Consider the following 27,634-nt stretch of genomic DNA (forward strand, 5'->3'; position numbering starts at 1 on the left):
TAACAACAATTTAACATAGCAGCATAATTAAATCCCAACGCTCTCCTCTTCTGTCCCCTCTTTTCTACTCGCCACACACTTCACACCGCTACAGTAGCGCCTCGTCTCGGACACCCGCTGCTAACTTCACTTTACACGTTACAAATCGTTAAAATACAGAGGTAATAATTGATAGTGCTGATAAGATAATTTTATTTGCCCATTATGGTTTCTATTTTTTTACAACATAAATGATTTGATTTTCATGATTAAAACTAAGGCCCGCTTAATTTTCTTTTCGTAAGATGTCAAGTTATCAGGCGTTGTGCTTGACAGCACCAGTGTTCCCCGTACCATAACACTCGCTGTGTGGGCGACTACAAATTGCGATAACTAAGCGAGATGTTTTATTAGTTATTTATGCAACTGTTGTGTAATAATATAACATTAGTGTATAAAACACGAATGTGGGTTAATAGTATCACATGAGTGTTTTAATACCTAATTGTCAACAGTTGCATACAAGATTTTATCTACACCCATAATAATATCAATCCTCTATAAAAGATTCTGAAACAGTTAGCTTACTGCTATCATTAAAAAGCTAGTCCTAGTAACCATAATATATCCAAAGGAGTGTTATCGTGAAAACGAATGATAAAGTACTGATTTTCATTACATCACTTTTGGTTGATGTATTGGTTACTAGGACATTGGGTGTTTTAATGTTGGCAATAAGCTGTTTTAGAATGTTTAATAGAGGATTTGAATCATGGGTAAAATATTTATCAACTGTTGGCATTCTATGACGTGTTGTTCAGAAATTATAGTTACTAGGTTCAGAATATTTGATTTAAAGCTATGTTTTTAATTCTTTTATGCAATTTTTTATTTTTTATTTTCAGATGGTAAACCTTCGGAAATTGTCAAACCCACTGAAAGTACTTCGAACACAAATAAAGAGGTAAGAAAAAAAGCGGTGTGTGTTTTTTACGGATCATACGATTGTTTGCTCTATATTCATAATGCAATACATTATTATATAATATGGAATTATAATTAAGTAGTGTCACTCATGCTCGTGTATGCATGCATCACTTGTTCAGCATATGCAATGGTAGTTGAAAAACAAAAGCACGCGACCTTCAGTGTAAACACACCAATTTGTTCAAAACGGCCATTATTGCATATTCTAGTGAGTAAACCTCATATACATTGTAACTCTATGGTAAATGAGGAAAAAAAATCCAACGCTGTCTCTGTACAAATAATATATAAACAATATAGTTTATTTACTATTTTTTTTTACTTAATTCAAAATTTTTGAGTAATATGTTGCATCACTTACCATACATTGTATGAGTATAATGCTGAAGCGGTAAATATTGGTTCAAAAAAGTGCTACACAAATTTCTTGGCACTTGTTCTGATTTGTGCGAATTTTTTCCAAAATTTCCAAATTAAAAATATATTAACTTGTGACAATGATAAATTATTTTTTAACCTAAGTGAATAAAGCAAATTTGATTTAATTAACCTCAACTTACGTCTTATCTGCTGTGTGTAAGCATTATTGAGTTTCGGTCTGAAGGGTGCCGTAGCTAGTGAAACTACTGGGCAAATGAGAACTAACATCTTATGTCTCAAGGTGACGAGCGCAATTGTAGTGTCACTGAGACTTTTTGGGTATTTTAAGAATAATGAGCGGCACTGTATTGTAATGGACAGGGCGTATCAATTACCATTACCAATTTTGTCATTAAAAAAATCAAGTGCCTCAAAATCATCTGCTCGAGCGATACACATTTAGATAGGAAACATTAACATAAATATTTTGTTATTTGCAGGAGGACAAACTAAATAAACAAGACTACGTCAATATTGTAATAACTTCTGGATCCGAGACTTGTGCAGAAAATAAGGCGACAATCAGTAAAGTTAAAGAGCTAAGTGATAAGAATGGCAAACAAGTTGGGGAAAGTGAGTATATAAACTTAATATATATAAATCCAATGTCCTGATGTTTGTTTCCAGTGAACTCCTAAACTAATGAACGGATTTTAATGGGGATTACTTCATGGAGTGCAGTTTAGTCCAACTTGACAGATAGGCTAGTTTTTATTTTGATGGGGAACCCATAATTATTTTTATTTCCAATATTTATGTTGTATACTTTCAATGGCAGACACATTTTATGTTTAATATGAGAGCATTTATTGACGCAAGCTTTGATAGTTCTGCTGTGAAACAGTTTCATTATAACAACAGGGAGCATGTTGTACGATATAATTTGAGATGTTATTGACAAATTTACAAAGAAACAGTATTTTATTTATTACAAGCTGACCCGGCAGACTTCGTACTGCCTCAATTGATACATAAAAGACCTAAACTTTTGTATATAAAATAAACTTAAACAAAAGAAATATTTTTTTAACTAAAACAAGTAAAACTTGTTCGGTATGAATGAAATTTTATTGTTATTTTCGATTAATTGAACAATCTGTACATGCACATTATGTTGCTAACTTACAAAACAGATTTTTCCTGAAATACTGGCTATTTATAAGGTTTCAATTTGATATTGACAGACACACACGCAGTTATGATATAGGCTGTTAATTAATTTAAAGCTTTCTAATAAACTATATTTTATGTTTTTTTTGTGGTGTGGTTAGGTTTAGAAATTTGATTTGTGACAAAACTTAAGATTTATATATCTTTTTACCTCCTGAGAATGTTAGAAAGATATAACATTCTTATTAGTTATTCATTTTAAACTATTATTTTAATTTGATTTCTGAATGACGGGGGACGACGCATCGAAGAAAAATCAAATCGTTGTTTTTATTTTATTTCGAGTAATTTCATATTTATTCACCTTTTAAACCTTCTCTGGACTTCCACAAATAATTCAAGACCAAATTTAGCCAAATCGGTCCAGCCGTTCTCGAGTTTTAGCGAGACTAACGAACAGGAATTCATTTTTATATATATATATATATATATATATATATATATATATATATATATATATATATATATATATAGATGTACTGAACAAATCTGTTATATCAGTCAAAATCGTTAATAGTAACAATATATTAGCATATCTTTTCTTTCTATAAAACTTATCACATACTTATATAATACCGAGTACGCAGGTACTGACATTATGCGACGTCTAAGCAACGCTTTTTACACGAAATTTCAATACTTAAAACACACGAAAATAAAATTGAATAACATAAAGACGAAAACACTCACCCACCTACACTATACACACTCACACACACATACACAGACACACGCACACACACGCGCGCGCGCACAAGCACCTCTTAAATAATATTATTATTAACGCATGTCATAATATTAGCATAAAATAACAGATGTATATCTATTAAAGTTTTGTAACTATTATTCTTAATCCTAAATTGGCATATTTGTAAAATTATTTGTAAGTCTATTGTAATGGTATATATAAAGCTGTTGGATTATTAGTAAATAAAATAAAATAAAAATCTTGTAGTTTCTCTGTTTGAGATATTTTTCTCCGTCACTGTGTTTGTCTATTCGCTAGTGAATACAAACGGCCGTTCCCAACATACTATGTACAGATAAGGTAAGCTATACGTTGTCCAATTGACAGACAGCGTGTACGGATAAGGTGAGTTACCGTCCGCGTCGATAAGTTTATTGGAACAGAAAAGTCATCGATAGTTACGATTTTTATCGCAAGTAAGAGATAGTCTGAATATTAGAGGGAATGGCCGTAAGTTGTGATGGGGAAAACGTTATTTTACTGTCACAGTGAGTTTCGTCCCGCTTTTTTTTATAGAAGAGGAGGTTAACATTATGGTAAAAACAGTTTCTAGCAAATTCACTTATGTGCCTATGTACATATATTACATTATCTATCCATACATATAAATAAAATTGGAGTGTCTGTTTGTAATATTGAAATAAACGTTATTTACTAGATATATATGAATATGTATACGGATCGGTACATACACCAAAATAACATTTTTTACAATTTTTGTATGTCTGTCTGTTTGTTCTGGCTAATCTCTGAAATGGCTGGACTGATTTTGACAGGACTTTTATTGGCAGGTAGCTGATGTATAAGGAGTAACTTAGGCTACGTTTATTTTAGAAAAAATCTTTAATTTTAGAAAAAAAAGGAATGTTGCGATGTCGAAGAAACGGTTTAACTCTAAAAATAATTTATATGGCAACACAACGTTTGCCGGGTCAGCTAGTCAAGAATATATTGAGATGAGGAGAGGACATTTTAAGATGTTTTTAGAAATCTCAGTGAAGTATTTATAGATTGTAAGATTATGGTTGGAGTTGTAATATAGTTAAGATTTGTTTTCGCAGCCACATTTGGGATAAATAGTAAGAACAGCTTGTTCAGAATAATAAGAGGGAAGGAGATTGTGTATGGCGGAAACAAGATATCGCTTGTGATGCCCGATACGTCTACCGCCGACAATGACGGACAAGGTAATGCATATTATACACAACTAAATCATTATTACCGTGAAGCCCCCCTCCCGTTCCTCTTTCACCCCCTCGCGCTCGAGCTGTTGCGTCAGTACGGTTTGCAGTTTTATTACCGTTAGGTACATGTCGGTATATTTTCGTGCTATCGCAGCTTTGTTTTTTTAAGTTTTCTTAGTTACGTTTTGACTTTTGTTGTTAATAGTTCTATAGTTTCTGTTGTTCTATGTCGCTGTAATAGTACTGTCAGAAAATACATATTTTTTTACCTAACCCAGATTCTTTCATTGATTTTTCGTCATTATAATAATAATAATCAGCATCACAACATGATACCTTTACATCAATCTATAATATGTAGTGAAAAAATAAATCATTGTTTATTTATTAATAATAATAATAGTGATGCTTTTTTTGCACACCGTACCAAAGCGACGATGTGACGTCATCGACGTAAGGTTCAGAGATAATGTGAGCGGGTAGTGTGTACGCACATACAATTTATAAACAACTAAACTCCCAATCTCCTATTCAAACAAACCGGGAGCTGTTGTTTATATATTACGTGTATACAACGCCGCCCGCACTACAGTATAGATAACATTAAAACATTCATTCAAATTAAAAACTTATTTCGTGGCAGTAATGTTCAAAGTCTTCTGAATACGCTCATTAGAATCTCGGACGCGAGCACGAGGCAATAACATTCTGTTTTTGCAATTGAAATGTAATTATTTAGCAAAATGATTTAAAACGTCATGTTAGTTGTACAATTTTGTTAATTTAAAGGAGTACTAACATAAAATACGACACTCAATCCTTTTAAGTTTGGATATTCTGCTGTTATTTGGACAATTTTTCACTGAACACGTCATTGCGTGGCGTTGTATTCAAAGCGCGGTCGTTACACAAGTGAACGAAAACTCTGCCTAATACGTATGTAGCGTTTTGCTTCAGAATTTTTTTTTGAGCGTGATTGTGAGTCTATTTATTGTACTGACTTCAATGTATGACACTTTCAGACTCAAACGATGAATCGCAGATCGAGTTGCAGCTGTCTGGGGATGAAGAGACAGCTAATGCGATCATAGCGGCTGCACGAGTCAAAGGTAACTTATTGTGTTTATATTTGATGGTGCGTAATGTGTAAATGAACTTTTTTTTTGTTATTTGGTCGAGTTCTCGTGACAGGCTTCGTCATGATCGATTAAATGTCACTGCTTGTGGCGGCGATGTGGGACGGGTTCCCTTCCCTAAAATAAAGTGGTGAGAGGCGATGCTAGCTGGCCCATGCAACAGAAACACTGCGTCATGTTTTTAAATGAAACTAATGATATTTTTCTTTCTTTTTGATTTTTATTTATTTATTTATTTATTTGGATCATCAACATCACATGTAATACACATTTATATAAATGTATGCTGGGTACAATTCTGATATATGTAACATTTAAAGATGAACACATCATTCAATGGTAACAAATGTGATTTATACAGTCAAAAATGTCTAAGTACTAAAATTTATATAAAGTTAGGATAGGACGTCTTAGGTATTTAAAGGATACTGAGAGGGATATGCGTTCTTGAAGGTCAGAATTATATTATATTATTAACTATTTTGTGCAGAAATAATAAATCTAGGCTGCTGCGACGAGATTTGAGTGACTGAAGTTTAAAAAAGTCAAGGCGAAGTGTCTTACAAATCGCTAGTGTAAGACGTAGCTTGTCACACACACTAAACTAATATTCCTGGCCTGTTTTTATCGGTTGTCTAAAAGAGAGTCTATCTAGACATATAAATTATCTAAGTTTTTACGCCTTTCGTAATGAACATAGATTTTCAATATAGAAAAGGAATCCAAATTTTTGAGTTGTCTTGAGTGTAACTTCCGCTTATTTTTTTTTTCAATCAAAGCGACACGTCTGTCGCTTACACGAGGCATCCTCAGAAGATGATGACTCGCCAAAGTTTGACAATAGACTTAGAATTTGAAGACAAATATTAAAAAGCAGAATTCACATTCAAGATAACTCAAAAACTTTGATCATTATGGATTTATGCAATAAAATGCCTAATTTAATAAATTTTATAGAAAAGGAAAGCAAATCTATTTTTACTTAGCTCCTTAGTCCTTAGTCTTTTGAATTAGTAGTTTCGTTAGTTTACCAGTGGGAGGCTCCTTTGCACAGGATGTCGGCTAGATTATGGGTACCATAACGGCGCCTATTTCTGCCGTGAAGCAGTAATATGTAAGCATTACTGTGTTTAGGTCTGAAGAGCTAGTGAAATTACTGGGCAAACGAGACTTAGCGTCTTATGTCTCAAGGTAACGAGCGCAATTGCAGTAAAAAAGTTAGATGTCTCGAAAAAGACCGTTGGAGGTCTATTACCAAAATCGAAAGCCGAAGTTTCGTCCGAAACGAAAGGACGACGAACTTCAAATGAAATCCTATTACCAAAGAACTTCGGATCCGAATAGTGCGGACGTATTTCGTTTCGGAACCATGGACATAACCGTATAAAGTGAACTTTTAGTTACGATCTTTTTAATCTCAAACAAAGAAAATGTAAATTTCAAGTGAATTTGGGAATAAGGTAAGCGAAAGACATATCTTATCGCGAATTTCGTATCGATCTTTGGATCCGAAACACTCGTAATAGTAGAATGTACGATCCGTCAACTTCGTATTTCGATAATGATAATAGGACTCCTGTATTGATTCAAGGCGTTGCGACTGCTAACTGTAGAAAGGATTTCAAACAACACTTGCGTATTCGATATGGGTTTGTACGAGAGCTTTAACAGTAGTATTTTGGTTTTTACACGACGTGTTGCGTCTCATGAAGCCAAGCATTTGCGTTGATTTTATAACGACTGAGTCTATGTGCGAATTGAAATTATATAATTTATAATATCCGTCAGTTCTCTGATTAAATATACAAATTTAATTTGTACCAAAAATTTTTGACCAACTCGGACGGTTGACTCAGTTGGTAAGAGTGCTCGGACGGAATATTGTGCGGGTTTGAGTCAAGCATAGTTCATAAATTTTCGTACAAAGTAAATAAATATGAAATCATATTGAATGGTTGCAGCACAGACATGGATCCAAATTCCAAATAGATGCCGCGAGTGTATGTACTTCGCGTGTCAAAAAGAGGAGCAATGCTCTACCTTTGACGATTTTATTTTATATTTATTATGATTTATAATACACTAGTGGAACCGACAGACGTTGTCCTGTACACACGTCTTAAATTTGAAAAATCGGTCCAGCCGTTAGGAGGAGTTCACTAACATACACATGAGCAGGAGAATTATATTATATGGACGGAATTGAGAATCAAAAACAATCTCAAATTCACTGGAACAACAAAAAAATTCATCATCAAATCGGTCCAGACGTCTAGGAGGAGTTCAGTGACATACACACGCACACAAAAAATATATATATATTAACCCCCTTTTTCATAATAGTCTGCTAACTTAAAGCATTGCTAATTCTCACTCTGTCTTCTTCTATTGACCTAAGTCAGAATAAGAAAAAACACTCCTTAGCGGCTGTTTTAAATTAGCGGACCATTATGTATAAGGTGGATAAAGATTGCCGATTTTAGTAATAAGTAATACCGACTATTGATGTACTGAAAACGTCAACTAATGGTGAGGTGAGAGGCTGAACGTTAGGCTCGATGCACTGGCATTTTTAATGACGTCACAGTAGGTACAAAAAAAGGGTACGCTTGGTTTTCATACAGACGGAGAGATTTGCGTTATCTACTTGGATCTATGTCTGTGGGTTGCAGAATATAAGGCATGATTTTTAATGAAAAAAAAAATTAAATATTACTTTTTTTTTATTATTTAGAATAAGTTTTGAGCTCTATCAAAGTTGCTGTTGTTGGTGTTTGTTCAATGTTTCAAATTAATTTGACGTTTTCCGCCACAAATTTAATAAAAAGAAGAAAACGACAAACACACGGGTATTCGGTGCTGATCAGTCCTCATTGATTTTAACTTAACTATAATCAAAGTAGAAGTCATAGACTAGTATATCTTTATATATATAAATCTAGTGTCCTGATGTTTGTTTCCAGTTAACTAATGAACAGATTTTAATGGGGCTTACTTCAAGGAGAGAGTCAGTTTAGTCCAACTTGAGAGATAGAAACATTTTTATTTGGATTTGGGACTCATAATTATTTTTATTTCACATATTTGTGTTGTATGGACATATTTTTTATGAGAGAATTTATTGACGCACTGTTTGACAGTTCTGATGTGAAACAGTTTCATTGTAACAACAGGGAGCATATTTTACGATATAATTCTTGATGTTATATTATTGACAAATTCATATAAAACAGTATTTTATTTATTGTGTACATTTAGTAAATATTGATCTACTTCGGCAGTTATATTGTCCATTAAACTTATACCACACAATTAGCGAACGTGTTTAATTGTTAAATCATTCTAAAATATGTTAATAGGTGGCGCTTTTATAAAAGTTGAGTCCGGAGAGATGTACCGGGTAGAATCTATTGAGAGCAAGATACAGGAGGCCGAGTCCGATAATGTTGAAACGGTGAGTGAATTGGTGACATTAATACTAATCTATGCCTGGGCCGAGCTTTATCCAGACAACCGTAACAAAAACACGTCATTTTACTATTGGAGGAGGAGGAGCGTACGGTAGGATATCTGGTGTTAAATGATCACCGTCGCCCACATTCTTTTGCAACACCTGAAGAAGCAGAGGAGTGTTGTTGTTCACGGGGAGTGTTCCGAAGAGCTGTTTAACCTGATTCCTGCCGCCGAATTTCACCTTCGCACGACACGCCATAAGTTAGGGTATCATCCCCACCATCTGGACGTGTGGCGGTCCTCCACAGTGCGGTTTTCAAGAAGCTTTCTCCCTCGTACTACAAAGCTGTGGAATGAGCTTCCTTGTGCGGTGTTTCCGGGACGATACGACATGGGTACCTTCAAAAAAAGCGCGTACACCTTCCTTAAAGGCCGGCAACGCTCTTGTGATTCCTCTGGTGTTGCAAGAGAATGTGGGCGGCGGTGATCACTTAACACCAGGTGTACGCTCGTTTGTCCACCTATTCCATAAAAAAAAATGCGGTAGAAGACACCCAATAAAGCAACGTCTCTACGCAACGCCAAGTGATCCAGACGTTCACCGGACCAGAGATGACAGCAATACTCCATGTGTGGCCGGACCTGCGCTTTGTAGAGCGCTAGGATGTGGGCCGGCTTGAAGTATTGCCGTGCTCTATATATGACGCCCAGCTTGTTCGAAGCCAATTTGGCTTTGCCCTCCAGATAGCAATGGAATTAGCAATCGTTTCGTCGCATAAGTTTCTAGGGCATGCGGAAAAAATGTACAGGTATCGCGTGAGTTGAATACAGTCGGGGTCTGACGTAAAGAGCGGAAGAATCTCCCCCCGCTGTCCGCACGCCTCACCCCACGCGCCTACAGTGTAGTGATGTGCCGTAGTCGTCGCTTACCGTGTTATCGCGTTATTAATAAAGTTCCCGCGATCCCTGTTACTTTTTTATTTTAATGATGACTGATCCGAGTCCATCAGGTTCCATTCGAAAAGACACAAGTTTTTATTCATCGCCAATTACGAGAAATGCCGAAAAATGTTTTAGACGTGTGTTGAAGAAAGGCAGAAATTTCATATTTAATTATTAGGTTAAACTAGATGCATTGTTTAAATTTATCGACACACTCATGATTATGGTCACCAATTGTAATTAGGTCGCATTCCTGAACTTTGCATTCAACTCGTGCGATATCTGTAGGCTTTATAAAGGTTTTTATAATTTGCATGCATTAAATTTTTAAGGTATTATTTAAAGTTCAACAAGTGTAACAGATAAATCAAAGTTTTTTGTTGTATGTTGTAATTATTGTATTGTTGTAGTCATGTATAAATAAAAATTAATGTAATTTCTGAGATAAATATAGAGAGGCTTTTTAGCGTGCTTCAGTAATTTTTACCAACAAAATATTAGATCCAAATAGACTTTTTTATACATTTACGTTGACAAATCAAAGATTGTCAATGTATGTGTTAGCTATTAAACAGTTATACAATCTTATCAATGGGAACTAGATAAATAAATTAACACTTTCATTTTTTTTATACTTTTCTATACTTAATATTAAATCTTATGTTAAATAATATAATCTAAGTTTAATCATGTAAAATAATAGATCTGCAATCATCGATATTACTAAAAAGTATATCGTACACCGCTAGCTAACACACACATTTAAAAATCAAAATTGGTGCTCTATGCGCTAGTATTATTTTTGCATTATTATCTTCTATATAATCTACTGTGCTTTAGAAAGCCTTCTGTGTCAAAGAAGATCTAATATATTTCTGAATTTATACCTACTCAGTGAGTCTTAGTATACAGTCTGGTATTTTATTGAAAAATTGTATACTAAGACCTATGAAGGAGCTCTTAACCCTGGCTAACCTATCTTTATATTTATAATTCTTCTGTACGTGTGTTGACAATGAACTGCTCCTAAAGAGCTGGACCAATTTTGATAATTTTTTGTGATTTCAGTGAATTTGAGTTTGGTTTAGATTCTCATTTCAGTCCATATATCCTGCCATGTGCCCATGTGTATGTTAGTGAATACGTACCAACGGCTGGACCGATTTTTAAAATTTAAGACGTGTGTACAGGACTTCATCTGTCGGGTCCGCTAATATATAGTAAATAATTACTTAATGTATCTAATACTACTGTTTAACTATTTCAGGAAGCCGTTGGTCAAATCGGAACTGTATTGAAGTGTCGCGTATGTGAGAGGAATAATAAAGGTATGATATCCAATTTCAAACTAATAATGTACATTCCGTTCTGCCTATTTATCCTGAGGGTAGTTTGAGATAGACTGATTCATGTTAATTTTGTACGTAAAACGTGTTATGTCTTATGATGACGTATTGTTAGTATTTCATTTGCACAGAGCGCCATTTGTTTCCGAAGCGGTAGTAGTATATAGTAATTCAAAGAAATTAACATCTTGACTGTTGCTTCTCAATATATTCTTGTGATGTATGTTCATAGGCACATAAGTGAATTTGCCAGAAACTGTCATAACCATAATGTTAACACCAGGACCAGACATAAGCTTATAATGCCTACTACTCGACTAAGTCGAGTTAACAAGTCTTTTGTGGGGCGATGTATATGCTTTTACAACAGGATCCCAGAGATGTTCAAAACAAAAGTATTACGTTATTCAAAAGAATTGTTCAAAAACGTTTGTGTGGTAAAGATTACTATAATGTAAATGACTTTCTTAATGATACCACAGATTGGGAATGGAGCGACCGCCCTCAGGCTATTAAATAATAAGTTTAATTGTACAATGTTACTTTGTAAATGTTACTTTAGTTGTGTCTTCTCAGGCCTGAGGCATTCATTTTGGAATGGGTGGTAGTTTTTTGACTTTCAATAAGTGATTTCACATCCTATTTTGAATAAAAATATTTGAATTTGAATTTATATTAGAAATGACATCAAAAAGAATTCTAAAGTAATCGATTTTCAGAAAATATATGCCGTTTGTATATATTACTAGCTGACCCAGCAAACGTAGCTGCCATAAAAAGTAATAAAAAAAGCAGTACTAAAAATTTTTGGGGTTTAAAAAATAGATGACGACCGATTCTCAGACCTATCAAATATATTTTGATTGCCATATTGCAACCCTATTGCGGATCTCTATACAAAAAATAGGTGTTGATCGTAGAAGGGTGAAAATTTAAAATTGTATGTATTATTTAATGCTGAATCATAATAAATTGTCAAAAAAAATAATAATTATTTAGGGGTGGGTCGGCTGATTCCCAGACCTACCCGATATAAACACAAAATTTAATACAAATTGGTCTAGCCGTTTCGGAGGAGAACAAACATCGCGACACGAGATTTTATATATAAGATTAACTTTGAATTTATTTATAAAAAAATGTCGCCAATAGTCGTGCTAAAAACTCAGAATGACTCTTGTACACCTGAATATTTACGGGATTCCAAGCAATTGGATTTTAATTGTTTCATTTGAAACATTCGCATCGGATGTATTTAACAATAATTATTTGTATACCTATTCCAGAGTTCACAGGGTCCGCCGTCGCGATGGAAAAACATATGAAAGAACATGAGGCGAAAGAAAAACACGGTAACTCGATTTTTATCTTTTGATTATCGATCGTATTTAGATATATATGTATAATTTTCTGTCACGCCCCAAAGTCTTTTATGAGAGAAACTGTCGAGACGAACACAGCGTTGACCTTATGGTTAGTGATACGCCAGTTGATTGAACCCAAAGTTATTAGCGGCATCACAATTGGTCTCGGCACATTGAGACATAAGATGTAATGTCCGAATGACGCATCGACCATAAATCTTGGTTTGTTTGCTCAGCTCTCCAGTTGAAGTCGTTTTTAGTGTTACGGACGTAATCTCAATACATTTGTATATTTAACACCAGGAATGAAGGAGATCGTATACAAATAAAAAAATATTATTATGTGTATAAGGGTCTTCAACCACCTTCTAAAAAGTATAAGAGTACAATAATGGATAAAAAATTACAATTATGGCTAATAGATAAATGATTCTATATTTTAAAAGAATTTTTTAGCCAAAAATTATAATATTTAAAAGTTATTAATTGAGAGGTACCTACAAACTAATGGTTATTTTATATTATACTAGCTGACCCGACAGACGTTGTTCTGTAGATAATAAATAAAATAATGTTTTAATATGAATTTGTCAATAATATTGCATAAGATCAAGAATTATTTTATAAAATATGCTCCCTATTCTTATAATGAAATTGATTCACAGCAGAACTGTCAAAGCGTACGTCAATAAATTTTCTCATAGAAAATATGTCCATAAAAAACAAATATCTATTATATATATAAAAATGAATTGCTGTTCGTTAGTCTCGCTAAAACTCGAGAACGGCTGGACCGCTAATTTTGGTCTTGAATTATTTGTGGAAGTCCAGAGAAGGTTTAAAAATTGAATAAATAGGAAAATGCTGCTAAATTAAATAAAAACAACACATTTGTTTATCCTTTGATGTGTCCACACATAATTTCTATGAGAGAATTTATTGACGCACAGTTTGACAGTTCTGTTGTGAAACAATTTCATTACGACAGCAGGGTGCATATTTTACGAAGTAATTTTTGATGTTATGATATTATATTATATATTAATTATAAAATATTATTTTATTTAATATATACAGAACAACGTCTGTCGGGTCAACTAGTTGGAAATAAAAATAATTATGGGTCCCAAATCGAAATAAAAACTATCCTATCTCTCAAGTTGGACCAAACTGCACTCCATGAAGTAATCCCCATTAAAATCCGTTCATTAGTTTAGGAGTCCATCGCGGACAAACAACTTGACACGTAATTTATATTGAATTATAGCTTGTAATGTGTATTAATGATGCATAAATATAAAAATTCCAATATTGACAATCAAATATTTGTATGCTGACATATTGGCGAAATGAGCTGTGCATCTAGTAATTAATTAATGTCATTTCATTTCAATATTTGACGACTTGTATAACCGAGTGGTTAGCGATCCTACCTACTAAGCTAGAGGTCCCAGGTTCGAATCCCGGTAGGTGCAAGCATTTATATGATATATGTGTATGTTCGTTTCCGAGTCATGGATGTTTATATATATTGATGTATGTTTAAGTAAGTATATTGTATTAAATATATCGTTGTCTTGCAACCCATAACACAGGCTATATATGCCTAATTTGGGGCAAGATAATTTGTGTAAATATAAAAAAATATATATATATTCTAGGTCACTTCTGGTTGAAGTGTTGTCTGAAACTTATAAAATTCTATTTTCAGAATCGCGTGAAACACCGGCAGCCGCCTCGAAGAGCAAGGTGCATAAATGTGAAGTTTGTGATAAAACCTTCAAGTGAGTAATAAATTATTAATAAATACATCATGAGAACGAGTAAGAGGTAATATAATAAGAGAATATGATACATAATAGCTTTAAGGGTAAATGTATAAAAATGTATAAAGGTATACACTTTTATAACAAAGTCCCAGCCGCTGTTCAAGCATTATCTATAAATAAATTTGATTGTTTTATTAAAAAATAGCTCCGTCGTAAATCTTACTACTCCACATCTAAGTGATCCGACAGCCTGGGACTAGATTATGATTATTTTATAGCAATGTTACTGCCATATTGTGTATTTCATTTAAAAAGAGCTCAAATAAAAAATGCTCGGTGAGATTCTTGCGCCCCTTCTTCTCTCTCATTTGTTTCCGAAGCGGTAGTAGTGTCTAGTATATTAGAAATGACATAAAAAAAAATTCTAAAGGAATCAATTTTGAGAAAATAAATGCCTTTTATGACTTGAGACGAGCATGGGGATTATTTTATGGATAACATGATGGATGGAGACACACTTATTTTCTTTTTTAATCTCGTTTCAAACTCTGGGTCTTTCACATAAAATATAATTAAAAGTACAGTATATTGGTATTGTACAAAAGAGCTTATGACCACGAATATATTAACAAACTAGAATAGGTAACAAAATACAAATACTATACTAAGCTACTTAGAATATAAACTAAACAAAATAATATTATGTGTGTGTGTGTGTGTTGTGCGTTTGAGGGTGCATACTACATGTGTGTGTATGGGTAATTGTTGTAGTAGATGTATACTTCTTTTTTAGCTGTACTTTCTACAAGTAAAACATATCTAGTATTAACTTAAGCAACATTTTGTGTGGATATTATTATTTATAATTTTAATCAATGACGTTATATACACATAAGGACATATTATTCGCAGTCTGAAAGCGGAATGGCAAAAGTGTGCTTAAAGTCAATGTAAGCACACTTTACTCCTTAGTCGTGTGTCATGTCCGAATCAAACTTGAACTAAATAAATGATGTACATTGCTGCTTATTGACCAAGAATATTTAGGAAAAAACTGGAGTAAATGCGGCAATGTATAGATATAGCAGCGAAGTTTATTATGGTTTTATTTGTTTGTATGTTTATTTAGTGACATGTTACATATTTCAGCTTTGTATTTATACGATGTGACTTGTCTTTATGTATATAACGTCAGTAATTTAAAATTATATTATTACTAGTGGACCCGACAGACGTTATCCTGTACACACGTCTTAAATTTGAAAAATCGGTCCAGCCGTTAGGAGGAGTTCTCTAAGATACACATGAGCAGGAGAGTTATATTATATGGACGGAGTTGATAATCTAAACCAATCTCAAATTCACTGGAACACACAAAAAAATCATCAAAATCGCTCCAGCCGTTTAGGAGGTAGTGCAATTGTGAATCTAAACCATCGCGAATCCACCTGAATACACACAGAAAGTTTCATTAAAATCCGTTTAGGAGGAGTTCAGTTGCAACAGCCGCACAAAAGAAATATATATATTAAGAGATCTTTTTGGTTTTTAAAGAGATTAAGAGAGCACAGACGAGCGTACGGGCATGTGATGGCAGATGTTCGATCTGACATGACGTAAGGAGAATCATGCATTTTGGTAGTTGCCACAGTACATGTAACTTAACTTCGTCGTCATCTTTATGTAAAGCGTTCATACACAGTGCTGTTGACAAGGAAATTTCTTCCATGTGCAAACTGTGAATTTCCTTGCGTGTAGTTCCGGAAGGTATTCCTGTGGTTCTCCGGGGCATAAAAAGAATAGGTTAGTCCCAGGCCCAAAGGCGTCGTAAGGGACGACTAAGAGCATTTACCAGGATCCTACTAGTCTTGGCTCCTTGGCATAGGATGCCGGCTTATAGGTACCACAACGGCACCCTTTTTCTGCCGTGAAGCAGTAAAGTGTAACTATTACTGTGTTTCTGTCTGAAGGGCGCTGTAGCTAGTGAACTTACTGGGCAGATGATACTTAACAACTTATGTCTCAAAGTGACGAGCGCAATAATTGTAGTGCCGCTCACCATTTTTGGGTTTTTCAAGAATCCTGAGCGACACGTAATTGTAACGGGAGGGCGTATCAATTACCATCAGCTGAACATCCTGCTCGTCTCATTTGATAAATTTTCCCTAAGGCGCCACAATAGTTATACCTTTAATTGTACCCTTATCACCAAGTGATATAATTGTTGATGTTTTACATTAAATATGGTCACTTCGTCTTTGTAACAAGCTGAGCTAAATATTAAAATTCTACTTTCAGTTCCCGTGCACTGCTGGTGGAGCACACGAACAAACACACAGGCAATCGGCCGTACAGTTGCGACATATGCCAGAAGAGTTTCGGGTCCAAATACACGCACCAAGCCCATATGAAGACTCATGCGGTATATATAGCATTATAGCATCATCTTGTTCTACTATAATTTCTTGGGTCGTTCATATTATTCGACTTGACTTGAAATCCACCTTCGCACGACACCAAAAATTAGGATATCATCCCCACCATCTGGATGTGTGGCGGTCCTCCACAGTGCGGTTTTTTAAGATATTTCTTCCACATACCACAAAGCTGTGGAAAGAGCTTCCTTGTGCGGTATTTCCGGGACGATACGACATTGATACCTCCAAATCAAGGGCGTGCATGGCAATTAGGCAGTGCATACCTCGCTATGAACCTAAATAAAAATTGCACTAGTGTTAATACTAATTTATTTTAATATGTTTCCGTTATTTTATAAACAAACTTCTATTAAACACCCACTCATAAAAAATTTTCTTACGCTACACACTAAATACCTACGGTTAACAATCTTTTCATATTCCAAAGCTCAACTACGACTAGTTAGATCCACACCAATGCACGCCACTTCTTCAAACAAAGCGAGTACACCTTCTTTAAAGGCCAGCAACGCGCCGGTTCCTCTGGTTTTGCAAGAAAATGTGGGTGTGGCTGTCATCACTTCACACCAGGTCACCCGTATGCTCGTTTGTCCTCCTTTTCCATAGAAAAATGTTAACTAAGCTATGCTCAGCTTAACAAAACTGCTAACTGTGCCCGTTACTTCTAGCTTGAAATAATAAGATATAAATCACAACATAAGCCTGTAATTTTCACAAATGGCATTAACAGGCCGAGCCTTCAGGGTTTTAAAGTACTATCAGGCCTGGCTCACTCCCCGTGTAACTATTGAAATTGTAAATACGTGCGGCAGCCCCTTCAGAGTAGGCCAGCCAGTAGGGACTCACGCGCGAGTTTTTTTTACCTACTTCACCGTCCGACTTACTTAAAGTGATTATTATTATAATGAAATTACCACTCATGATAGCTACCAATCTAATACCTATACTAAGTAAGTTTTGTTTTTCATACTTGGTCAAGAGCCGATCGCAAAAAAGTTAATTGCTATAACCTAAGAGGACGCGTGCAAGTCTAGCTCGCTTTATAGTTTTAATAGTATGTAGGAACCTACCCATTTAAAAAGTTCCTACTTTTTGCAGGAAAATGAATTACATTGCTATTTTCAATTAATGTAGTTTTGACAACGTAAGAATATTGATTTTAAATTACGATTACATATCTATTTATATTATAGAAAAAATTAAGCTATTTTCATAAGGTGACCTTATACTACTAGGTAGGTACCTACCGTTGTACATAAAGAAGTCAACCCTAATGTCGTCAGAAGAGGTAAGAGTCACGCGATAGAAAGAGAGGCAATTTCTAGGTGAATAAAAATTTATGCTAATAGCGCTGTGCGATCTGAATTACAAGCCATACAATAAGTTGTATGGCTGCAAGAGTTCCTATTTGTTTAATTGATATTGCGGAGTGAGTCTTCCGTAGTTGTACTATTATATATTCTTCCGTACTATAGATGAACGTCATATAATATTTTATTTCAGAACCGGCCCAGACCGTATCGGTGCGCGGAATGCGGCAAATCATTCTTGACCGAACACAACCTTATGCATCACCACAAAACGCATTTGGGCGTCAAGGAGTTCATATGTAAAGACTGTGGTGAGTAAACATCCTGCTTGTCTCGTCCCTTAGGCCCGGTTTCTAACAAAGCGGAGACGAGAGGAGATTAGCAGCGAAGCGGTCAGGTTATTTCCACCAAAGCGGAGAGGAGATGTGTGCTTAGAGAGCTCGAAATCAGTCAACTGATATCTACGAAAGGAACGTATAATAAATAAGAATATAACGTCATGTTGTTACAAAAGTTATATTTTATTTTGCTTGGAGAAGAGGAATTAACGGTTGGTGGAACCTGGGCCTTACTGTCATAAAAAAAAACGAAAATGGCGGCTATAATGGTTTTGGCGCGACTATTTATCGTTTAAATTTAAATCGATTTTTCTTAGCATATAAAGTGGAATTATTTTAAAGGAATAAAAATACCAGTTGGCATTTATTGTTAAATATACTTTAACTAAAAAAAATTGTTTGAAAAAACTAAAAAACACGCTTTGATTGAAAGGATAATGGTTGAAATTTAAAATTAACATCAATTCAAATTAACATCAAATCATTTATAATAGATGAAGAAATTGTATAAATTAACAAAAATCTTATTTTGCTAATTGAAAAATAGAATAATTTTACCAAATAAATGTATTGTCATCGGTCCTCGATAAATCTACGAAGTTTGGACAAAATCAAAATCGCGCCCAACTGAGTCGGTTACAAACAAACATACATATAGGTGAAGCTAATAAAAGCGTGTAAAAATTGAAGAATAGCCTATTAATAAAGTTATTTCAACCAGGCAAAGCGTTCAGTACCCAGCATAATTTGGAAGTACATGGAGTGGTCCATTCTGGGATGCGGCCGTTTGCGTGTGATGTGTGCAGCAAAGCCTTCGCAAGGAGAGCTGAGCTTCGTGATCACATGAGAATCCATACAGGTGAGAAATACTGTCTTTGAATAAACTCGTTGGTAAAAGGCATTTATTTTCTCAAAATTTTATTCAAATTCAAATATTTTTATTCAAAATAGGAAGTGACATCACTCATTGAAAGTCAAAAACTACTACTGAATGCCTCAGACCTGAGAAGAACGGGCGCAACAAACTTAGCGGGCTTTTTTTTCATCAAAAAAATATGTTTACAGAGTAATATTGTACAATTAAACTTATTATTTAATAGCCTGAGGGCGGTCACCCCATTCCCAATCTGTGGTATCATTAAGAAAGTCATTCATGTTATAGTAACATTTACCACACATTTATTAAGATCTACAGAGCCTAGCTTATTAGAAAACCAATGAACGCCCCTGGTTCTGGACGTTTTTTCCCCGGTTAGGGTAGGGGTATCCTCATCATCCCATAAGGAACTTCAAACGGGCGTGCATTCCACATATGCCAATAGGCATAGCCTACCTACCATATTTAGAGTCTAAATAATATACCAACACTAGATTCCAAGTTAATTCAGATAAATTTAGTTCTTTTATTCTATAATCGAACTTCTATTGAACACCCAACCAGTAAGTTTTTCGTTACGCGGTATATTAAATACTCACAGTAAGCAGTTCCGATAATGCTTACTCGAACCTAGTAGAATACGTTCAATTTCTATAACAAAATTTATTTGTCAAGGCTATACGACCACAGCAAAAAATATACAATTACTATGTATATCGTTCTTAAATATGACCATCGCAATTTGACATCTTTAACACATCCGGGTTAGGGAAGCTTATGACACTTCGAAATGACAACCGCAGCTGTCACGAATTAAACGAAAGAAATTATACCTACATTATGATTTATGAGTAATTATTATGACGTGTCTCTTTCTCTTAGTGTCCGAGTTTAAACCTTATTGCGCTTCCATAAGAGTATTGATATCGCACATGACGTGATTCATGATTGTGAGATATAACATTTCCGAAAATAAAATTATATTATTCAATATCAACAATGACAGCGCCATTTTTTTAGTACTTGTGTTTTCGTGAACTTTATATCACGGGCGTGAACTATTAAGCTAATTACATTAGTTATTTGTTTTGTGTTGATTTGTTTATTGTTAATTAGTGTTTGTATTGGGAAAAAAAAGAAGTTGCTGTGTGTTTTGTGTTTAAAATAGGTAACTAGTAAGGAATTAAAATATGATGGAGAAATTCCAGTGTCGCGATTGTGGCGAAAATACGGTTTGTTTACAGAAATTAGGTACGTATCCTTTTGCATTGCATTTGTGTTATTATTCGTGTAAATAATAACCGGTATTCGTGAATGATGTGAAGTACAATGAAACAAGTAACAACGGCTTTTCTAATGGCCACTGCGGCTATCGCTCAAATGATATGTGTATGTGACTCTTTATGAGTCATGTATAGTATTCATGCATTATTGAGATATCTGTAGTGGCGAAATGGTCGTTCGCCTCCAGGTGCCAATGGATATTTTTATCTTATAACTAGCAAATTCACAAAACATTACTTAAAACCTGAATAAAACGGCAGAAAAATGTTTGTAAGTGGACTTATATTTATTATTATAACAGGAACTTAATTTTTAAATGTTAAGCGCAACTACGACTCGTTAGGCTTCCAGTGCCTACCGCGCTGGAAAAGCAATGCACGCCCCTGATTATGTATGTATGTATTGCAGGCGAGCGTCCATTTGAGTGCGAGACATGCGGTGCGTGTTTCTCGCAGCGATCCAACTTGTACTCTCACCGACGTGCCACGCACCTCAATGACCGTCGCCATCACTGTGGCACGTGCAGCAAGAAGTTCAAGCGGCGTCGGTACGTGCACGTTACATCATACCCTGTGGATTTTGTGATGTTTTAAATTAAATACCCATACACTTTTATGGCCGTTCCCAATATACCATCTACAGACACGGACGAGTAAAAAAAGAAGGACTCCGCGCCATGATATTAGCAAATGAAGCACCGTTATGCTAGTGTGTGTGTGGTTACGGGGAATACTAGTTACACAATTTTTCTCCCTTAAATAAACATATATGGCCACAAATTCTTATATAGTATCGTTTTTACACTTTTTCACAACGCACGACAGCATTTTTAAAAAAAAATATTGAGACGCACACTGATCTGTCACAGACGATGTCAATTCTCATAATGGCCGCCTATCGGCCTGTAGTAGTGTAAGTGTGTGCGTGGGGCTATGTATTTACACGTAAATCGGCTTGTTTTGGTGCTACACTGTTATGTAAGGTGACACGGAGTCCTTCTTTTTTTACGAGTCCGTGTCTACAGATAGAGATAAATAACTAATTTCTACTGTTACACATCCTTCTGAAATGCCCGGCCTGGACCCTCCGAGGATCCTACGCTTCCTAAAAGGAATAGGTCTAGAGAATACAATTTAAATCCCGGCACACGTTTCCTTGTCAGTAGCCTCGATGTCACCACAGCTCTTTGTCTTAAGACAAAAGAAGTCCAGGGTAGGTGTGCTAGCGCAAGCAGGGGGCACAATAGATCCTAGGATTTAAATGCATCTTATCCCCCTACTCATAATAAAAAAAAAAACTTCTACTGCCAGTAATTAGCTATCAATAATCTGAATCTGTCCCAATATACTATAACCGATAAGTCATTCTTATCGCCTTATATTGGGACGCGTGAATTGCAATTTCCATACAAACTTCTATCGCTGGTAAGCTATACGTCGTCCCATTGACAGATAGCGTGTACGGATAAGGTGAGTTACCGTCGATAAGTTTATTGGGACAGAAAATTCAACGATAGTTACGTTTGTTTATCTCATGTAGGCCCCAAGCGGAGATACACTAATTATTGGGAATGGCCGTTAATATATTTTTTATGGACGTGCAAACAACATCAAAGACCAATAATTTCCAGCGCTATTTTTTGATCGATGCTTACTTTGCTCTGCAGAATAGGTACAGAAACTTAGGTATTTCGATTTACATTCTATATATATGTTCCAAAGAGCTGTTTCACCTGATTCCGATTTCCATCTTCGCTCGACACGCCATAAGTACGATATCACCCCCACCATCTGGATATTTTTTTATGAAAATACGGGATGTGACGTGCAGGACGTTCAGCTGATGCTAATTGATACGCCCTGCCCATAACAATGCAGTGCTGCTGAGGATTCTTGAAAAGCTCAAAAATTCTGAGCGGAACTACAATTTCGCTCGTCACCTTGAGACATAAGATGTTAAGTCTCATTTGCCCAGTAATTTCACTAGCTACGACGCCCTTCAGACTAAAGCACAATAATGCTTACACATTATTGCTTCACGGCACAAATACAGACCGTTGTGGTACCCATAACTAGCCCGGCATCTTGTGCAAAGGAGCCTCCCATTGGTACCCATTGTGGCGGTGTGTCCTCCACAGTACGGTTTTCAAGGAACTTTCCCCTACGTACTACAAAGCTGTGTTTCCGGGACGATACGACATGGGTACCTTAAAAGAAACGCTTACACCTCCCTAAATGGCCCGCAACGCACCTGTGATCCCTCTGGTGTTGCAAGAGAATGTGGACGCCGGTGATCACTTAACAGCAGGTGTCCCTTACGCTGGCTTATCCTCTTTTTCTCGATCAAATTCCACATCTGTCGTGGGCTCTTAAACTAATTATTTGTTCAGGTTGTTGGACTACCACGTGATGGCGTGTCACACCGGCGAACGGCCGCTAAAGTGCAACATCTGCGATGCAACTTTCGTGTACCCCGAGCATCACAAGAAACATATGAGGATACACAGCGAGGAAAAGCCGTTTTCGTGCGAGGTGGTGATATTAGTAAAATTATTTTAAACAATTTGTTACTTCTTTCTTGCTTACTTCATCATCATCATTATCATCAGCCGGAAGACGTCCACTGCTGGACAAAGGCCTCCCCAAAGATTTCCACGACTACCAGTCCTGCGCTGCCCTTATCGAACGTATTCCGGCGAAATTGACCAGATCGTCAGTCCATCTTGTGGGGGGCCTACCAACACTGTGTCTTCCGGTACGTGGTCGCCATTCGAGGACTTTACTGCCCCAACTGTCCGTGAAACTATGTGCCCTAACCAATGCCACTTCAGTTTCGCAATCGTTTTGACAACGTCGGTAACTTTGGTTCTCCGAAACTCCAAGCACAGCCCTCTCCATTGCCCTCTGAGCGACCATGAGCTTTCTAATAAGGCCCATAGTTAGCGACCACGTCAATTGCCTCACCTCAATTATTATACAAATTAAATTTGTATTATGGTGTATAGGAATAGGTAATCCAAGAAATTAGGGATATCACTTTAAAAATACCAAATTGTTTAGATTTGAAAGAGCGACATCTCAAGTCAATTTCCTAATATGTAAATATTGGGGTTGAGCAGGTAAAGTAGATTCTGTAGATGGAGTCACAACCTGAGAGTTGAACAACACATACCAAGATTTACGATACATCTGTCACTCGAACGGTTTGCTCAGTGGAACAGCTCTCGGACTCTTCGTTCAGTTGTGTTTAGACCGCGCTTTGAATACAATGCCACGCAATAACCAAGTGTTCAGTGAGAACCTGTCCAAATACCAGCATATCCAAACTGAAAAAGGTTGGAATGTGGTATTTAAGGTAGGTATAATTGCCCTTTTAAATTATCAAAATTATGTAACTAACTTGACGTTTTTATTCATTTTGCATAATTTGCTAAAACAAAATGTTCTTGCCTCGTGTTCGCGTCCGTCTCGCGCGTGACTTGGTATCACTATTTCTAATAAGCATATACAGTAGACTTTGAACATTATTGCCACGAAATAAGGTTATTTTGAATGAATGTTTTAATGTTATCTGTATAAGTTTATTGTATACGTATTTTACGACCTTTTTAATATTGTCTAGGCAGTAGGGAGTCTAGTTGGAGTCTAACTATGAATGATAGACAAATGTAATTTATTTTCTTATTAACTTAACTGTGTTTCGCCTGAAGGGCGCCGTAGCTAGTGAAATTTCTAGACAAATCTTGAGACTTAACATCTTATTTCTCAAGGTAACGAGCGCTCAGAATTTTAGGGTTTTTCAAGAATCCCTGAGTGGCACTGCATTGTAATGGGTAGGGCGTATCAATAACCATCAGCTGAACGTCCTGCTCGTCTCGTCCCTTATCTACATTTAAAAAAAAACAAATAAATATTTATTACTATAGAGTCATTAGTGTTTTTTTAGTGCTTTTCAGCAATAAAAAAAGAAATGTAGACCAAAAACAATGCTTAATACATATTATAATATATTGTATATGGCAGGTGTGCAATAAGGGGTTCAATTCTCGTGACAACCGCAACATTCATCGCTTCGTGCACAGCGAGAGGAAACCGTACGAGTGCGTATTGTGCGGCACGGGTTATATGAGGAAACATCAGCTGTTCCAGCACATGGCCAATGCTGTAAGTCAAACAGACATATACATAGATATATGACACCTTCTTGTCAGGGGCGTGCATTGGTTTTCTAGTGAGGTAGACACTGTGGATCTAACTAGTCGTAGTTGAGCTTTGGAATATGAAGAAATTGCTTACCTACGGTAAGGAAAAATTTTATGAGTGGGTGTTAAACAGAAGTTTGGTTATAAAATAACAGAACTTTAATTTTAACACTAGTGCTATATTTATTTAGGTTCATAAAAAGGTAGGCACTACTTAATTGGCTACATGATATGCACGCCCCTGCTTCTTATAAAGAGATCTTCAAAGTCAAAGTTCTTTATTTTCCAACATTCACAAATTGTTTCAAATTTAGACTAGGCACATGTTTCGCCTTGACAGACATGCAAATAATAATTATATGGACACACTCTTACACAAATTATCTTGTCCCAAACTAGGCAAGACCTGTACTATGGGTGCAAGGTAACGATATATTTAATACAATATACTTATATACTTACTTAAACATACAATATCCGCACGACGGAGCCTTGCTGGGATTTTTAAAAATGTACAAAACTTGAACAAAAAAAAACTTATAGGAAATCTGGATTCGAACCGGTTTTTTCTGCTTTCTGTATCAACTAATGTCTCATCTGAGCTATTATATTCTTTTGTGGCAAAATTTACCTTTGTATTCTAATGTTATGGTAGCTGTTTCTCATTAAAACATGGATAAAACGACATATTTTTTTAAATTAAAACCTAGCTAAATCGATTTAATGTCCTTGAAATATATATCAGTATGCTAAATTTTATGAAAATCGTTCAGATTCAGTTTATATAATATATGTATAAGAATTGCTTGTTGAAAGATATAAGTAAGATAAATACACATAAACATCCATGATTTTGAATCAAACATTCATATCGAACCCGTAACCTCTAGCTCAGTAGTCAGGGTCACTAACCACTGGGCTAAATATGGGTAATTATTGCTATATGCTATTTGACAAACGTAAAGCTATATCTAAAAGACCCTACAATATACAATTACAATAATTATTAATAATATTAAGACATATATAGAACTTAGACAAAAGACTTTTGCCAAAAACCACCAAAAATCAACAAAAAAGTGTTGGCAACTTTCTACATTAAGCCGTTTTTCATTTTCTAAACATTTTCAGTGCTACCCCTAATTATAATATTTTGTTTTTAGGGTCATGATGCACAGTCAATCGTGGCAAATCAACCAAGGGTTATCAAAATGAGTGATGGTGTAAGTAAATATATTTTGTCTCTATTATAGTTACATAAAACAATATATTATATATACTTATATCTTAATATATATAATTTACGTGTCACGTTGTTTGTCCGCGATGGATTCCTTAACTAATGAACGGATTTTAATGGGAATTACTTCATGGAGTGCAGCTTAGTCCAACTTAAGAGATGTTTTTATTTCGATTTGGTACCCATAATTATTTTTATTTTCAATATTTGTTTTGTATGGACATAATATTTACAATGAGAGAATTTTGTGACGCACGGTTTGACAGTTCCTCTGTGAAACAATTACATTATAACAACAGGGAGCATTTTTAGCAAATAATTCTTGATGTTTAGAAATATTATTGGCAAATGCCTATATAACAGTATTTATTATTATCTACATAACAACGCCCGTCGGGTCACCTAGTCTTAATCGTTACTTAAATGCTCTCAAAATAACTTTATTTATTTACTGGGTGTGTGGTTTGATGCATTTACTGTACTCAGTAATTCCTTTGTTTAACCTTGATTAACTAGCTGACCCGGCAAATGTTGTTGTGCCATATAAATTATTTTTATAGTTAATCAGTTTCTTGGACTTTGCAATTACTTTATTTTTATAAAATAATAGTTTCTTTTTCTTAAATAAACGAAGCCTAAGTTACTCCTTATTACATTAGCTACCGGCCAGTAAAAGTCCCGTCAAAATAGGTCTAGCCATTTCAGAGATTAGCCGGAACAAAGAGACAGACAAAAATTGAAAAAAGTGTTATTTTGGTGTATGTACCTTGTACGTATTCATAAGCATTTAGTTAAAAAAGGTTATTTCAATATTACAAACAGACACTCCAATTTTATTTACATGTATATATTATCTACTAGTATATTCTTTGACTACGCGAGTGTTACACATTTAAATAAAGAATTAAACCGTGTAACTGAGTTTTTTGCAACTTCATCTCGTTAAAGCTCAACCTTTTTCAAAGTGGTGGTAAACTGTAAAAAGTGTTACTTTAGACATTTTGATTTGATTTGTTTATGAATACGTATTTACTGTCAGTATATTTATGAAAATTTAATAAACATTCACAATTTTTTTGTGATTTTCATTATTACAACATGAAATAAATGAAAGCCACTAATTCTGGTAGGTTTTATAACATACAAAATAGCTTTAAGGGTAAATGTTTCAGTTTCAGCCATTTTGATTTCACATTTGATTAAAAAATATTTGGCCGATTGCTCTAAAATAATTTATATCAATTTTCAGAGTAACGCCATCACCGTTAAATCTGTGATCATCAACAAAGACACTCAAGAGAAATTGTTCGTAAGTATATTTAATACACCAGTAATATATTTATGATGTAATCATTAGAAAAGAGGATACTTTTGTCAGGGGCGTGCATTTATAGGAGATTAGGCATTGCCTACCTCGTTTTGAACCTAAATAAATAAAGTGTTAAAGT

General features: G+C 35.1%; 1 protein-coding gene across 1 annotated transcript in view; it reads left to right on the forward strand.

Moving 5' to 3' along the window:
• The window catches only part of LOC126977667 (zinc finger protein 470-like), a 50,279-nt gene that overhangs the window by 12,319 nt on the left and 10,326 nt on the right, over window positions 1–27,634 (forward strand). The window contains exons 6-21 of the mRNA XM_050826410.1: window positions 885–943; window positions 1,827–1,959; window positions 4,366–4,491; window positions 5,511–5,597; window positions 8,984–9,078; window positions 11,287–11,347; window positions 12,652–12,717; window positions 14,441–14,513; window positions 16,797–16,920; window positions 18,440–18,557; window positions 19,306–19,443; window positions 21,154–21,292; window positions 23,135–23,276; window positions 24,768–24,908; window positions 26,110–26,169; window positions 27,436–27,495. Coding sequence (XP_050682367.1) covers window positions 885–943; window positions 1,827–1,959; window positions 4,366–4,491; window positions 5,511–5,597; window positions 8,984–9,078; window positions 11,287–11,347; window positions 12,652–12,717; window positions 14,441–14,513; window positions 16,797–16,920; window positions 18,440–18,557; window positions 19,306–19,443; window positions 21,154–21,292; window positions 23,135–23,276; window positions 24,768–24,908; window positions 26,110–26,169; window positions 27,436–27,495 — 1,622 coding nt within the window. The remainder of the gene's footprint in view (window positions 1–884; window positions 944–1,826; window positions 1,960–4,365; window positions 4,492–5,510; window positions 5,598–8,983; window positions 9,079–11,286; window positions 11,348–12,651; window positions 12,718–14,440; window positions 14,514–16,796; window positions 16,921–18,439; window positions 18,558–19,305; window positions 19,444–21,153; window positions 21,293–23,134; window positions 23,277–24,767; window positions 24,909–26,109; window positions 26,170–27,435; window positions 27,496–27,634) is intronic.

The sequence above is a fragment of the Leptidea sinapis genome, chromosome 2 (assembly GCF_905404315.1).
Source record: "Leptidea sinapis chromosome 2, ilLepSina1.1, whole genome shotgun sequence".
NCBI lineage: Eukaryota > Metazoa > Arthropoda > Insecta > Lepidoptera > Pieridae > Leptidea > Leptidea sinapis.